This window comes from Takifugu rubripes, chromosome 7 (genome assembly GCF_901000725.2).
Source record: "Takifugu rubripes chromosome 7, fTakRub1.2, whole genome shotgun sequence".
Taxonomy (NCBI): domain Eukaryota; kingdom Metazoa; phylum Chordata; class Actinopteri; order Tetraodontiformes; family Tetraodontidae; genus Takifugu; species Takifugu rubripes.
Window position 1 is genome coordinate 8,147,904 of NC_042291.1, and position 13,709 is coordinate 8,161,612.

General features: G+C 38.3%; 5 protein-coding genes across 5 annotated transcripts; all 5 read left to right on the forward strand.

The window, feature by feature from the left end:
• Nucleotides 1-1,081: 1,081 nt before the first annotated feature.
• LOC115250402 (hepcidin-like) lies at nt 1,082-1,879 on the forward strand. Its single transcript, XM_029838816.1, has 3 exons — nt 1,082-1,289; nt 1,396-1,473; nt 1,582-1,879. Exons 1-3 carry the CDS (start codon nt 1,203-1,205, stop codon nt 1,681-1,683), a joined length of 267 nt encoding a protein of 88 aa, XP_029694676.1. The 5' UTR covers nt 1,082-1,202; the 3' UTR covers nt 1,684-1,879.
• Nucleotides 1,880-3,262: 1,383 nt separating this feature from the next.
• Nucleotides 3,263-4,062, forward strand: LOC101074233 (hepcidin-like). Its single transcript, XM_029838810.1, has 3 exons — nt 3,263-3,472; nt 3,579-3,656; nt 3,765-4,062. Exons 1-3 carry the CDS (start codon nt 3,386-3,388, stop codon nt 3,864-3,866), a joined length of 267 nt encoding a protein of 88 aa, XP_029694670.1. The 5' UTR covers nt 3,263-3,385; the 3' UTR covers nt 3,867-4,062.
• A 1,456-nt stretch (nt 4,063-5,518) lies between these two features.
• On the forward strand, nt 5,519-6,309 carry LOC101069827 (hepcidin-like). Its single transcript, XM_003965899.3, has 3 exons — nt 5,519-5,720; nt 5,826-5,903; nt 6,012-6,309. Exons 1-3 carry the CDS (start codon nt 5,634-5,636, stop codon nt 6,111-6,113), a joined length of 267 nt encoding a protein of 88 aa, XP_003965948.2. The 5' UTR covers nt 5,519-5,633; the 3' UTR covers nt 6,114-6,309.
• Nucleotides 6,310-8,665: 2,356 nt separating this feature from the next.
• Nucleotides 8,666-9,457, forward strand: LOC115250401 (hepcidin-like). The gene is made up of 3 exons (XM_029838809.1): nt 8,666-8,868; nt 8,974-9,051; nt 9,160-9,457. The coding sequence occupies exons 1-3, from the start codon at nt 8,782-8,784 to the stop codon at nt 9,259-9,261; spliced, it is 267 nt and encodes an 88-aa protein (XP_029694669.1). The 5' UTR covers nt 8,666-8,781; the 3' UTR covers nt 9,262-9,457.
• A 1,457-nt stretch (nt 9,458-10,914) lies between these two features.
• On the forward strand, nt 10,915-11,705 carry LOC101074012 (hepcidin-like). The gene is made up of 3 exons (XM_003979040.3): nt 10,915-11,116; nt 11,222-11,299; nt 11,408-11,705. The coding sequence occupies exons 1-3, from the start codon at nt 11,030-11,032 to the stop codon at nt 11,507-11,509; spliced, it is 267 nt and encodes an 88-aa protein (XP_003979089.2). The 5' UTR covers nt 10,915-11,029; the 3' UTR covers nt 11,510-11,705.
• The last annotated feature ends 2,004 nt before the right edge of the window (nt 11,706-13,709 follow it).

The following is a 13,709-nucleotide window of genomic DNA, read 5'->3' on the forward strand; positions in this document are numbered from 1 at the left end:
AATCTGACTGTAGTTCATTCTAAAAGTGTTGGATACAAAATTAAAGATAAAAAAACCCAAACCTTATATTTAGATATAAACCAGATAAACCCAGAGGTGGTTACAGTCATCAAATACTGCACTCAAGCAGAAATACGAGTTCTTTTCACATCTACTCAGGACTTCACCCATTTTCTACTTTAGATACTGGTTTTATTTAAATCTGTAGAGAAAACCAGGATCCACACCAGGAATGAAGTTCAAATATGCGTCTCTTTTTTATAATGATGACACTTTGCATGAATGTTAAGATTAAGACACTCCCCTATGGACAAATATTTCAGTAATACTGTATTCTATTTTAACCAGTGAAAACTCTCCACAGGATTCCTCGATACAACAAGATTAAATGAATCCATTTGATTCCAATTTCTGGTTTCACTCCTCTTTCCTCAATGTTTCCACCTTAATGCTCTAATCACTCTTTGTCTTTATGGAATATTTATTTTACTGAATACAAAAGCAACAGCTGAGGTGGACAAGAGGAGCCAAAATAATGATCAAAGGTTTTATTTCTCTATTCTGTAGCATGTTCATTTTAACATGATAAAATCACATGTTTAAATGTATTATATTTATCTGATGCTTTTATGGATTCCAGAATCTAACACTAATAACACCATAAAGAATGTTGTTTCCAAGAATTCAGCTATGGTTTAGACACACGATTCTCTAAAATGAAATAATTTCAAATGTATATTTAAGAGTCTATGTCCCTGAGTGATAAAGAAAATATAACTGTTCATGTTATACATTTTTTTGAGACAGTTTATGTTTTTTCATTGTCATTATTCCCATTTAAATAGATGTGTTTTATGTGCTGATCAAGTTTGTTTTAATGTTTACAATATCAGAAAACTACAAACACGTGACATCACCAAACCAGTAAAACGCCTCAAAATAAGAGAGAAGTTCCAGTTACCTTCAGTTGCAGAAATTCCCATTCCCATTCCCAGCAACAACCTGGGAGTTGTGCAAGTCTGGCAGCATCAACTGACCTGGAGCTGCTGTCAGTGATGAGGCAACAGAGGTCCAGGAGCGTATAAATACCAACACATTCTGTCCACACAACCATCAGACAGGAGAAGTCAGAGGAGCTGACAAGAGTCACCTGCACAAGAGTCAAAGCCCGGAACCAGTTGGAGCAGTTCAGCCCTCCAGAAATGAAGACCTTCAGTGTTGCTGTTGTTGCGGCCGTCCTGCTGGCCCTCATTTGTCTCCAGGAGAGCTCTGCTCTTCCTCTCAGTGAAGTAAGAACTCCACCTGCTCTCATTTCAGTCTCTTTTTGGGCTGATAGAGTTTTGTGAGGCTGATCAAATATGGTTCTGCTTGTAAATGTTCACTGTTCATGGACAGGTGGACGATGTGGAGGTGCCAGTGATGGATGATAATGGAGCTGCTGTATATGAAGAGATGCCAGTGGACTCCTGGAAGGTTGGTTCAGTCTACTGAAACACACTGAGCTCATTCACACTGAAGCAGATGAGTGAAAGATGATGCTGGAGCTGAAGGTGTTCTTCATGTCTCTTGTCCTTCACACAGATGCCGTATACCAACAGACACAAGCGGAGTCCTAAACGCTGCAAGTTTTGCTGTAATTGCTGTCCTAGAATGAGTGGATGTGGTGTCTGCTGCAGGTTCTGATCACTCCTGATGTCACCAACAATAACACTAGATTATTTTTAGTAAACTTGAAAGTAATAGTTGACCCTGTGATTTTCAATATCTGATGTTTCTTCTGGACTTTGTCATTCTGCCATGAGGTCTATCAGCCTTCACGGAGCTGAAATGTTTGCAGTTATGTCCAAGTGATCCAAATAAACACTAATGACTCCCTAAATTATTGTCTGAACGTGTTCTTTGAGTACTGTTTGCATCTGAAAATATAGTTTCAAGTTTATCAACCGATTTTCTTTCTGGGTGTTTTCCTGCTTTACAAACACAAAGTCTTTAGTTTGATGTGCAGGACATTCAACACTTGTTATCAAAAACTCCATTTTAGAGGACATTTGTTGTTCTAGTTGCACCATAGAATAAGAAGAAGAGGATGAACCATCATCTAACTTAAAAGGTCGAAGAAGTCCAAACTGACATCAGTGAGCAGGGTTGTCAAATCTGACTGTAGTTCATTCTAAAAGTGTTGGATACAAAATTAAAGATAAAAAAAACCAAACCTTATATTTAGATATAAACCAGATAAACCCAGAGGTGGTTCCAGTCATCAAATACTGCACTCAAGCAGAAATACAAGTTCTTTTTCACATCTACTCAGAACTTCACCCATTTTCTACTTTAGAACCTGGTTTTATTTAAATCTGTAGAGAAAACCAGGATCCACACCAGGAATGAAGTTCAAATATGCGTCTCTTTTTTATAATGATGACACTTTGCATGAATGTTAAGATTAAGACACTCCCCTATGGACAAATATTTCAGTAATACTGTATTCTATTTTAACCAGTGAAAACTCTCCACAGGATCCCTCGATACAACAAGATTAAATAAATCCATTTGATTCCAGTTTCTGGTTTCACTCCTCTTTCCTCAATGTTTCCACCTTAATGCTCCAATCACTCTTTGTCTTTAAGGAATATTTATTTTACTGAATACAAAAGCAACAGCTGGGGTGGACAAGAAGAGCCAAAATAATGATCAAAGGTTTTATTTCTCTATTCTGTAGCATGTTCATTTTAACATGATAAAATCACATGTTTCAATGTATTATATTTATCTGATGCTTTTATGGATTCCAGAATCTAACACTCTAATAACACCATAAAGAATGTTGTTTCCAAGAATTAAGCTATGGTTTAGACACACGATTCTCTAAAATGAAATAATTTCAAATATAGTATATTTAAGAGTCTATGTCCCTGAGTGAGAAAGAAAATATAACTGTTCATGTTATAAATTTGTTTTCCACAGTTTTTGGTTTTTCATTGTCATTATTGCCATTTGAATAGATTTGAGTTTTATCTGCTGATCAAGTTTGTTTTAATTTTTACAATATCAGAAAACTGCTAACACGTGACATCACCAAACCAGTAAGATGCACAGAAATTATTGATGGTGCATCAGACAAACAAAGAGAGAAGCTCCAGTTTCCTTCAGTTGCAGAAATTCCCATTCCCATTCCCAGCAACAACCTGGGAGTTGTGCAAGTCTGGCAGCATCAACTGACCTGGAGCTGCTGTCAGTGATGAGGCAACAGAGGTCCAGGAGCGTATAAATACCAACATATTCTGTCCACACAACCATCAGACAGGAGAAGTCAGAGGAGCTGACAAGAGTCACCTGCACAAGAGTCAAAGCCCGGAACCAGTTGGAGCAGTTCAGCCCTCCAGAGATGAAGACCTTCAGTGTTGCTGTTGTTGCGGCCGTCCTGCTGGCCCTCATTTGTCTCCAGGAGAGCTCTGCTCTTCCTCTCAGTGAAGTAAGAACTCCACCTGCTCTCATTTCAGTCTCTTTTTGGGCTAATTAAGTTTTGTCAGGCTGATCAAATATGGCTCCGCTTGTAAATGTTCACTGTTCATGGACAGGTGGAAGATGTGGAGGTGCCAGTGATGGATGATAATGGAGCTGCTGTATATGAAGAGATGCCAGTGGACTCCTGGAAGGTTGGTCCAGTCTACTGAAACACACTGAGCTCATTCACACTGAAGCAGATGAGTGAAAGATGATGCTGGAGCTGAAGGTGTTCTTCATGTCTCTTGTCCTTCACACAGATGCCGTATACCAACAGACACAAGCGGAGTCCTAAACGCTGCAAGTTTTGCTGTAATTGCTGTCCTGGAATGCGGGGATGTGGTGTCTGCTGCAGGTTCTGATCACTCCTGATGTCACCAACTATAACACTAGATTATTTTTTGTCAACTTGAAAGTATTGAGTGACACTGTGATTTTCAATATCTGATGTTTCTTCTGGACTTTGTCATTCTGCCATGACGTCCATCAGCCTTCACGGAGCTGAAATGTTTGCAGTTATGTCCAAGTGATCCAAATAAACACTAATGACTCCCTAAATTATTGTCTGAACGTGTTCTTTCAGTCCTTTTTGCATCTGAAAATATAGTTTCAATGCATGAACTGATTTTCTTTCTGTACTTTTTAGCTCAGTCGGAGCTCTGGGTGTTTTCCTGCTTTATAAACACAAAGTCTTTAGTTTGATGTTCAGGACATTCAACACTTGTCATCAAAAACTCCATTTTAAAGAGCATTTGTTGTTCCAGTTGCACTTGAAATGAATCATAAATGTTATAATCAGCGAATGGTCATATCTTGATCATAGAATATGAAGAAGAGGATGAACCATCATCTATCCTTAAAAGGTCAAAGAAGTCCAAACTGACATCAGTGAGCAGGGTTGTCAAATCTGACTGTAGTTCATTCTAAAAGTGTTAGATACACAATAAAAGTTAAAAAAAAAACATGGCAGATATTTAGATATAAACCAGATAAACCCAGAAGTGGTTACAGTCATCAAATACTGCACTCAAGCAGAAATACAGGTTCTTTTCACATCTACTCAGGACTTCACTCATTTTCTACTTTAGAACCTGAATCATTTAAATCTGTAGAGAAAACCAGGATCCACACCAGGAAAAAGTTAAAATATGTCTCTCTTTTTTATGATGATGACACTTTGCAAACATGTTTAGAATAAGACACTCATGGATGGACAAATATTTCAGTAATATTCGATTTTAACCAGTGAAAACTCTCCACAGGATTCCTCGATACAACAAGATTAAGTGAATCCATTTTATTCCAGTTTTCTGGTTTCACTCCTCTTTCCTTAATGTTCCCACCCAAACGCTCCAATCACTCTTTGTCTTTAAGGAATATTTATTTTACTGAATACAAAAGAAACAGCTGAGGTGGACAAGAAGAGCCAAAATAATGGTCAAAGGTTTTATTTCTCTATTCTGTAGCATGTTCATTTTAACATGATAAAATCACATGTTTCAATGTATTATATTAATTTGATGCTTTTATGGAATTCAGAATCTAACACTCTAATAACACCATAAAAAATTATTTTTTTCAAGAATTCAGCTATGGTTTAGACACACGATTCTCTAAAATGAATTCATTTCAAATATATATTTAAGAGTCTACGCCCCTGAGTGATAAAGACAATTGACCTGTTACTGTTCTAGATTAGTTTTACACAGTTTATGGTTTTTAATTGTCATTATTGCCATTTGAAAGGACTTGAGTTTATCTGCTGATCAAGTTTGTTTGTAATTTCCCAATATCAGAAAACTGCAAATAAGTAGCATTGCCAAAAAAGTAAGAAGCATAGAAATGATTGATGATGCATCCGACAAACAAAGAGAGAAGTTCCAGTTACCTTCAGTTGCAGAAATTCCCATTCCCATTCCCAGCAACAACCTGGGAGTTGTGCAAGTCTGGTAGCATCAACTGACCTGGAGCTGCTGTCAGTGATGAGGCAACAGAGGTCCAAGAGCGTATAAATACCAACACATTCTGTCCACACAACCATCAGACAGGAGAAGTCAGAGGAGCTGACAAGAGTCACCTGCACAAGAGTCAAAGCCCGGAACCAGTTGGAGCAGTTCAGCCCTCCAGAAATGAAGACCTTCAGTGTTGCTGTTGTTGCGGCCGTCCTGCTGGCCCTCATTTGTCTCCAGGAGAGCTCTGCTCTTCCTCTCAGTGAAGTAAGAACTCCACCTGCTCTCATTTCAGTCTCTTTTGGGCTGATAGAGTTTTGTCAGGCTGATCAAATATGGCTCTGCTTGTAAATGTTCACTGTTCATGGACAGTTGGAAGATGTGGAGGTGCCAGTGATGGATGATAATGGAGCTGCTGTATATGAAGAGATGCCAGTGGACTCCTGGAAGGTTGGTTCAGTCTACTGAAACACACTGAGCTCATTCACACTGAAGCAGATGAGTGAAAGATGATGCTGGAGCTGAAGGTGTTCTTCATGTCTCTTGTCCTTCACACAGATGCCGTATACCAACAGACACAAGCGGAGTCCTAAACGCTGCAAGTTTTGCTGTAATTGCTGTCCTGGAATGCGGGGATGTGGTGTCTGCTGCAGGTTCTGATCACTCCTGATGTCACCAACTATAACACGAGATTATTTTTTGTCAACTTGAAAGTAATAATTGACACTGTGATTTTCAATATCTGATGTTCCTTCTGTACTTTGTCATTCTGCCATGACGTCCATCAGCCTTCACGGAGCTGAAATGTTTGCAGTTATGTCCAAGTGATCCAAATAAACACTAATGACTCCCTAAATTATTGTCTGAATGTGTTCTTTGAGTCCTGTTTGCATCTGAAAATATAGTTTCAAGTTTATCAACTGATTTTCTTTCTGTACTATTTAGCTCAGTCGGAGCTCTGGGTGTTTAACTGCTTTACAAACACAAAGTCTTTAGTTTGATGTGCAGGACATTCAACACTTGTCATCAAAAACTCCATTTTAAAGAGCATTTGTTGTTCTGGTTGCACCTGACATGTATCCTAAATGTTCTAATCACCACATGGTCATATCTTCATCACAGAATAATATGAAAATGATTAACCATCATCTAACCTAAAAGGTCAAAGAAGTCCAAACTGACATCAGTGAGCAGGGTTGTCAAATCTGACTGTAGCTCATTCTAAAAGTGTTGGTTACAAAATAAAAGTAAAAAAAAACCCAAACCTTATATTTAGATATAAACCAGATAAACCCAGAGGTGGTTACAGTCATCAAATACTGCACTCAAGCAGAAATACAGGTTCTTTTCACATCTACTCAGGACTTCACCCATTTTCTACTTTAGATCCTGGTTTTATTTAAATCTGTAGAGAAAACCAGGATCCACACCAGGAATGAAGTTAAAATATGTGTCTCTTTTTTATGATGGTTAAACATTGCATGAATGTTCAGATTAAGACGCTCCTGGATGGACAAATATTTCAGTAATATTCAGTTTTAACCAGTGAAAACTCTCCACAGGATTCCTCGATACAACAAGATTAAATGAAACCATTTGATTCCAGTTTCAGGTTTCACTCCTCTTTCCTCAATGTTTCCACCCAAACGCTCTAATCACTCTTTGTCTTTAAGGAATATTTATTTTACTGAATACAAAAGAAACAGCTGAGGTGGACAAGAAGAGCCAAAATAATGGTCAAAGGTTTTATTTCTCTATTTTGTAGCATGTTCATTTTAACATGAAAAAAATCACACGTTTAAATGTATTATATTTATCTGATGCTTTTATGGAATCCAGAATCTAACACTCTAATAACACAATAGCAATGTTTCCAAGAACACAGCTGTGGTTTCGACACACTGTTTTTAATTAGACACACTGTATTATCTCAGAAACTGTAAACACGAACTGATCACCAAAACAGAGACAAAACAGAATCAGACATGATTGATTTAAGTGAATCAGGAATTAGATTTTACTGAGGGCTTGGCAATCCACAAAAACGCAAAGATGAACGAAATCTACAAAGTAGAAAGAGCAGTTTGGGTGTGATGAGCGGGCTCAGGCGAAAGAGTTGGGAGCGTGAAAGCAAGGCACAGGCACAGTGAACACGAGGCATGAGACCAGGAACAATCAAACATACAAATTAAGGCGGAGTCATTGGAGCCACACTGTTACCACAGACAGTTGAACAACAAATTGGAAAATATAGAAATGTGGCCTAGTCTTTAAAAGCAGAAGGCAGGTGAGATGATGAGCCAGAGGTGACTTGCAGGTATGTAATAGCAGGCTGGAATGAACCAGGAAGCTGCCGCGCACAACCAGTAAATAAACACACAGGGGAAAGCATGAAAAGAAACACAAGGGAGTGCGAGAGGAAAACACCAGGGGCGTTCCTAACAATATTTAACGGTCTACGCCCCTGAGTGATAAAGACAATTGACCTGTTACTGTTCTAGATTAGTTTTACACAGTTTATGGTTTTTAATTGTCATTATTGCCATTTGAAATGGCTTGAGTTTATCTGGTGATCAAGGTCTGATCAGCAGATCAAGGGATGTGGAATCTGCTGCAGGTTCAAAAGCAACAGCTGAGGTGGACAAGAGGAGCCAAAATAATGATCAAAGGTTTTATTTCTCTATTCTGTAGCATGTTCATTTTAACATGATAAAATCACATGTTTAAATGTATTATATTTATCTGATGCTTTTATGGATTCCAGAATCTAACACTCTCATAACACCATAAAGAATGTTGTTTCCAAGAATTAAGCTATGGTTTAAACACAAGATTCTCTAAAATGAAATAATTTCAAATATATATTTAAGAGTCTATGTCCCTGAGTGATAAATAAAATATAACTGTTCATGTTATAAATTTGTTTGAGACAGTTTATGTTTTTTCATTGTCATTATTCCCATTTAAATAGATGTGTTTTATGTGCTGATCAAGTTTGTTTTAATGTTTACAATATCAGAAAACTACAAACACGTGACATCACCAAACGAGTAAAACGCCTCGAAATAAGAGAGAAGTTCCAGTTACCTTCAGTTGCAGAAATTCCCATTCCCATTCCCAGCAACAACCTGGGAGTTGTGCAAGTCTGGCAGCATCAACTGACCTGGAGCTGCTGTCAGTGATGAGGCAACAGAGGTCCAGGACCGTATAAATACCAACACATTCTGTCCACACAACCATCAGACAGGAGAAGTCAGAGGAGCTGACAAGAGTCACCTGCACAAGAGTCAAAGCCCGGAACCAGTTGGAGCAGTTCAGCCCTCCAGAGATGAAGACCTTCAGTGTTGCTGTTGTTGCGGCCGTCCTGCTGGCCCTCATTTGTCTCCAGGAGAGCTCTGCTCTTCCTCTCAGTGAAGTAAGAACTCCACCTGCTCTCATTTCAGTCTCTTTTGGGCTGATAGAGTTTTGTCAGGCTGATCAAATATGGTTCTGCTTGTAAATGTTCACTGTTCATGGACAGTTGGAAGATGTGGAGGTGCCAGTGATGGATGATAATGGAGCTGCTGTATATGAAGAGATGCCAGTGGACTCCTGGAAGGTTGGTTCAGTCTACTGAAACACACTGAGCTCATTCACACTGAAGCAGATGAGTGAAAGATGATGCTGGAGCTGAAGGTGTTCTTCATGTCTCTTGTCCTTCACACAGATGCCGTATACCAACAGACACAAGCGGAGTCCTAAACGCTGCAAGTTTTGCTGTAATTGCTGTCCTGGAATGCGGGGATGTGGTGTCTGCTGCAGGTTCTGATCACTCCTGATGTCACCAACTATAACACTAGATTATTTTTTGTCAACTTGAAAGTATTGAGTGACACTGTGATTTTCAATATCTGATGTTTCTTCTGGACTTTGTCATTCTGCCATGACGTCCATCAGCCTTCACGGAGCTGAAATGTTTGCAGTTATGTCCAAGTGATCCAAATAAACACTAATGACTCCCTAAATTATTGTCTGAACGTGTTCTTTCAGTCCTTTTTGCATCTGAAAATATAGTTTCCATGCATGAACTGATTTTCTTTCTGTACTTTTTAGCTCAGTCGGAGCTCTGGGTGTTTTCCTGCTTTACAAACACAAAGTCTTTAGTTTGATGTTCAGGACATTCAACACTTGTCATCAAAAACTCCATTTTAAAGAGCATTTGTTGTTCCAGTTGCACTTGAAATGAATCATAAATGTTATAATCAGCGAATGGTCATATCTTGATCATAGAATATGAAGAAGAGGATGAACCATCATCTATCCTTAAAAGGTCAAAGAAGTCCAAACTGACATCAGTGAGCAGGGTTGTCAAATCTGACTGTAGTTCATTCTAAAAGTGTTAGATACACAATAAAAGTTAAAAAAAAAAACATGGCAGATATTTAGATATAAACCAGATAAACCCAGAAGTGGTTACAGTCATCAAATACTGCACTCAAGCAGAAATACAGGTTCTTTTCACATCTACTCAGGACTTCACTCATTTTCTACTTTAGAACCTGAATCATTTAAATCTGTAGAGAAAACCAGGATCCACACCAGGAAAAAGTTAAAATATGTCTCTCTTTTTTATGATGATGACACTTTGCAAACATGTTTAGAATAAGACACTCATGGATGGACAAATATTTCAGTAATATTCGATTTTAACCAGTGAAAACTCTCCACAGGATTCCTCGATACAACAAGATTAAGTGAATCCATTTTATTCCAGTTTTCTGGTTTCACTCCTCTTTCCTTAATGTTCCCACCCAAACGCTCCAATCACTCTTTGTCTTTAAGGAATATTTATTTTACTGAATACAAAAGAAACAGCTGAGGTGGACAAGAAGAGCCAAAATAATGGTCAAAGGTTTTATTTCTCTATTCTGTAGCATGTTCATTTTAACATGATAAAATCACATGTTTCAATGTATTATATTAATTTGATGCTTTTATGGAATTCAGAATCTAACACTCTAATAACACCATAAAAAATTATTTTTTTCAAGAATTCAGCTATGGTTTAGACACACGATTCTCTAAAATGAATTCATTTCAAATATATATTTAAGAGTCTACGCCCCTGAGTGATAAAGACAATTGACCTGTTACTGTTCTAGATTAGTTTTACACAGTTTATGGTTTTTAATTGTCATTATTGCCATTTGAAAGGACTTGAGTTTATCTGCTGATCAAGTTTGTTTGTAATTTCCCAATATCAGAAAACTGCAAATAAGTAGCATTGCCAAAAAAGTAAGAAGCATAGAAATGATTGATGATGCATCCGACAAACAAAGAGAGAAGTTCCAGTTACCTTCAGTTGCAGAAATTCCCATTCCCATTCCCAGCAACAACCTGGGAGTTGTGCAAGTCTGGCAGCATCAACTGACCTGGAGCTGCTGTCAGTGATGAGGCAACAGAGGTCCAGGAGCGTATAAATACCAACACATTCTGTCCACACAACCATCAGACAGGAGAAGTCAGAGGAGCTGACAAGAGTCACCTGCACAAGAGTCAAAGCCCGGAACCAGTTGGAGCAGTTCAGCCCTCCAGAAATGAAGACCTTCAGTGTTGCTGTTGTTGCGGCCGTCCTGCTGGCCCTCATTTGTCTCCAGGAGAGCTCTGCTCTTCCTCTCAGTGAAGTAAGAACTCCACCTGCTCTCATTTCAGTCTCTTTTGGGCTGATAGAGTTTTGTCAGGCTGATCAAATATGGCTCTGCTTGTAAATGTTCACTGTTCATGGACAGTTGGAAGATGTGGAGGTGCCAGTGATGGATGATAATGGAGCTGCTGTATATGAAGAGATGCCAGTGGACTCCTGGAAGGTTGGTTCAGTCTACTGAAACACACTGAGCTCATTCACACTGAAGCAGATGAGTGAAAGATGATGCTGGAGCTGAAGGTGTTCTTCATGTCTCTTGTCCTTCACACAGATGCCGTATACCAACAGACACAAGCGGAGTCCTAAACGCTGCAAGTTTTGCTGTAATTGCTGTCCTGGAATGCGGGGATGTGGTGTCTGCTGCAGGTTCTGATCACTCCTGATGTCACCAACTATAACACGAGATTATTTTTTGTCAACTTGAAAGTAATAATTGACACTGTGATTTTCAATATCTGATGTTCCTTCTGTACTTTGTCATTCTGCCATGACGTCCATCAGCCTTCACGGAGCTGAAATGTTTGCAGTTATGTCCAAGTGATCCAAATAAACACTAATGACTCCCTAAATTATTGTCTGAATGTGTTCTTTGAGTCCTGTTTGCATCTGAAAATATAGTTTCAAGTTTATCAACTGATTTTCTTTCTGTACTATTTAGCTCAGTCGGAGCTCTGGGTGTTTAACTGCTTTACAAACACAAAGTCTTTAGTTTGATGTGCAGGACATTCAACACTTGTCATCAAAAACTCCATTTTAAAGAGCATTTGTTGTTCTGGTTGCACCTGACATGTATCCTAAATGTTCTAATCACCACATGGTCATATCTTCATCACAGAATAATATGAAAATGATTAACCATCATCTAACCTAAAAGGTCAAAGAAGTCCAAACTGACATCAGTGAGCAGGGTTGTCAAATCTGACTGTAGCTCATTCTAAAAGTGTTGGTTACAAAATAAAAGTAAAAAAAAAACCAAACCTTATATTTAGATATAAACCAGATAAACCCAGAGGTGGTTACAGTCATCAAATACTGCACTCAAGCAGAAATACAGGTTCTTTTCGCATCTACTCAGGACTTCACCCATTTTCTACTTTAGATCCTGGTTTTATTTAAATCTGTAGAGAAAACCAGGATCCACACCAGGAATGAAGTTAAAATATGTGTCTCTTTTTTATGATGGTTAAACATTGCATGAATGTTCAGATTAAGACGCTCCTGGATGGACAAATATTTCAGTAATATTCAGTTTTAACCAGTGAAAACTCTCCACAGGATTCCTCGATACAACAAGATTAAATGAAACCATTTGATTCCAGTTTCAGGTTTCACTCCTCTTTCCTCAATGTTTCCACCCAAACGCTCTAATCACTCTTTGTCTTTAAGGAATATTTATTTTACTGAATACAAAAGAAACAGCTGAGGTGGACAAGAAGAGCCAAAATAATGGTCAAAGGTTTTATTTCTCTATTTTGTAGCATGTTCATTTTAACATGAAAAAAATCACACGTTTAAATGTATTATATTTATCTGATGCTTTTATGGAATCCAGAATCTAACACTCTAATAACACAATAGCAATGTTTCCAAGAACACAGCTGTGGTTTCGACACACTGTTTTTAATTAGACACACTGTATTATCTCAGAAACTGTAAACACGAACTGATCACCAAAACAGAGACAAAACAGAATCAGACATGATTGATTTAAGTGAATCAGGAATTAGATTTTACTGAGGGCTTGGCAATCCACAAAAACGCAAAGATGAACGAAATCTACAAAGTAGAAAGAGCAGTTTGGGTGTGATGAGCGGGCTCAGGCGAAAGAGTTGGGAGCGTGAAAGCAAGGCACAGGCACAGTGAACACGAGGCATGAGACCAGGAACAATCAAACATACAAATTAAGGCGGAGTCATTGGAGCCACACTGTTACCACAGACAGTTGAACAACAAATTGGAAAATATAGAAATGTGGCCTAGTCTTTAAAAGCAGAAGGCAGGTGAGATGATGAGCCAGAGGTGACTTGCAGGTATGTAATAGCAGGCTGGAATGAACCAGGAAGCTGCCGCGCACAACCAGTAAATAAACACACAGGGGAAAGCATGAAAAGAAACACAAGGGAGTGCGAGAGGAAAACACCAGGGGCGTTCCTAACAATATTTAACGGTCTACGCCCCTGAGTGATAAAGACAATTGACCTGTTACTGTTCTAGATTAGTTTTACACAGTTTATGGTTTTTAATTGTCATTATTGTCATTTGAAATGACTTGAGTTTATCTGCTGATCAAGGTCTGATCAGCAGATCAAGGGATGTGGAATCTGCTGCAGGTTCAAAAGCAACAGCTGAGGTGGACAAGAGGAGCCAAAATAATGATCAAAGGTTTTATTTCTCTATTCTGTAGCATGTTCATTTTAACATGATAAAATCACATGTTTCAATGTATTATATTTATCTGATGCTTTTATGGATTCCAGAATCTAACACTCTCATAACACCATAAAGAATGTTGTTTCCAAGAATTAAGCTATGGTTTAGACACACGATTCTCTAAAATGAAATAATTTCAAATA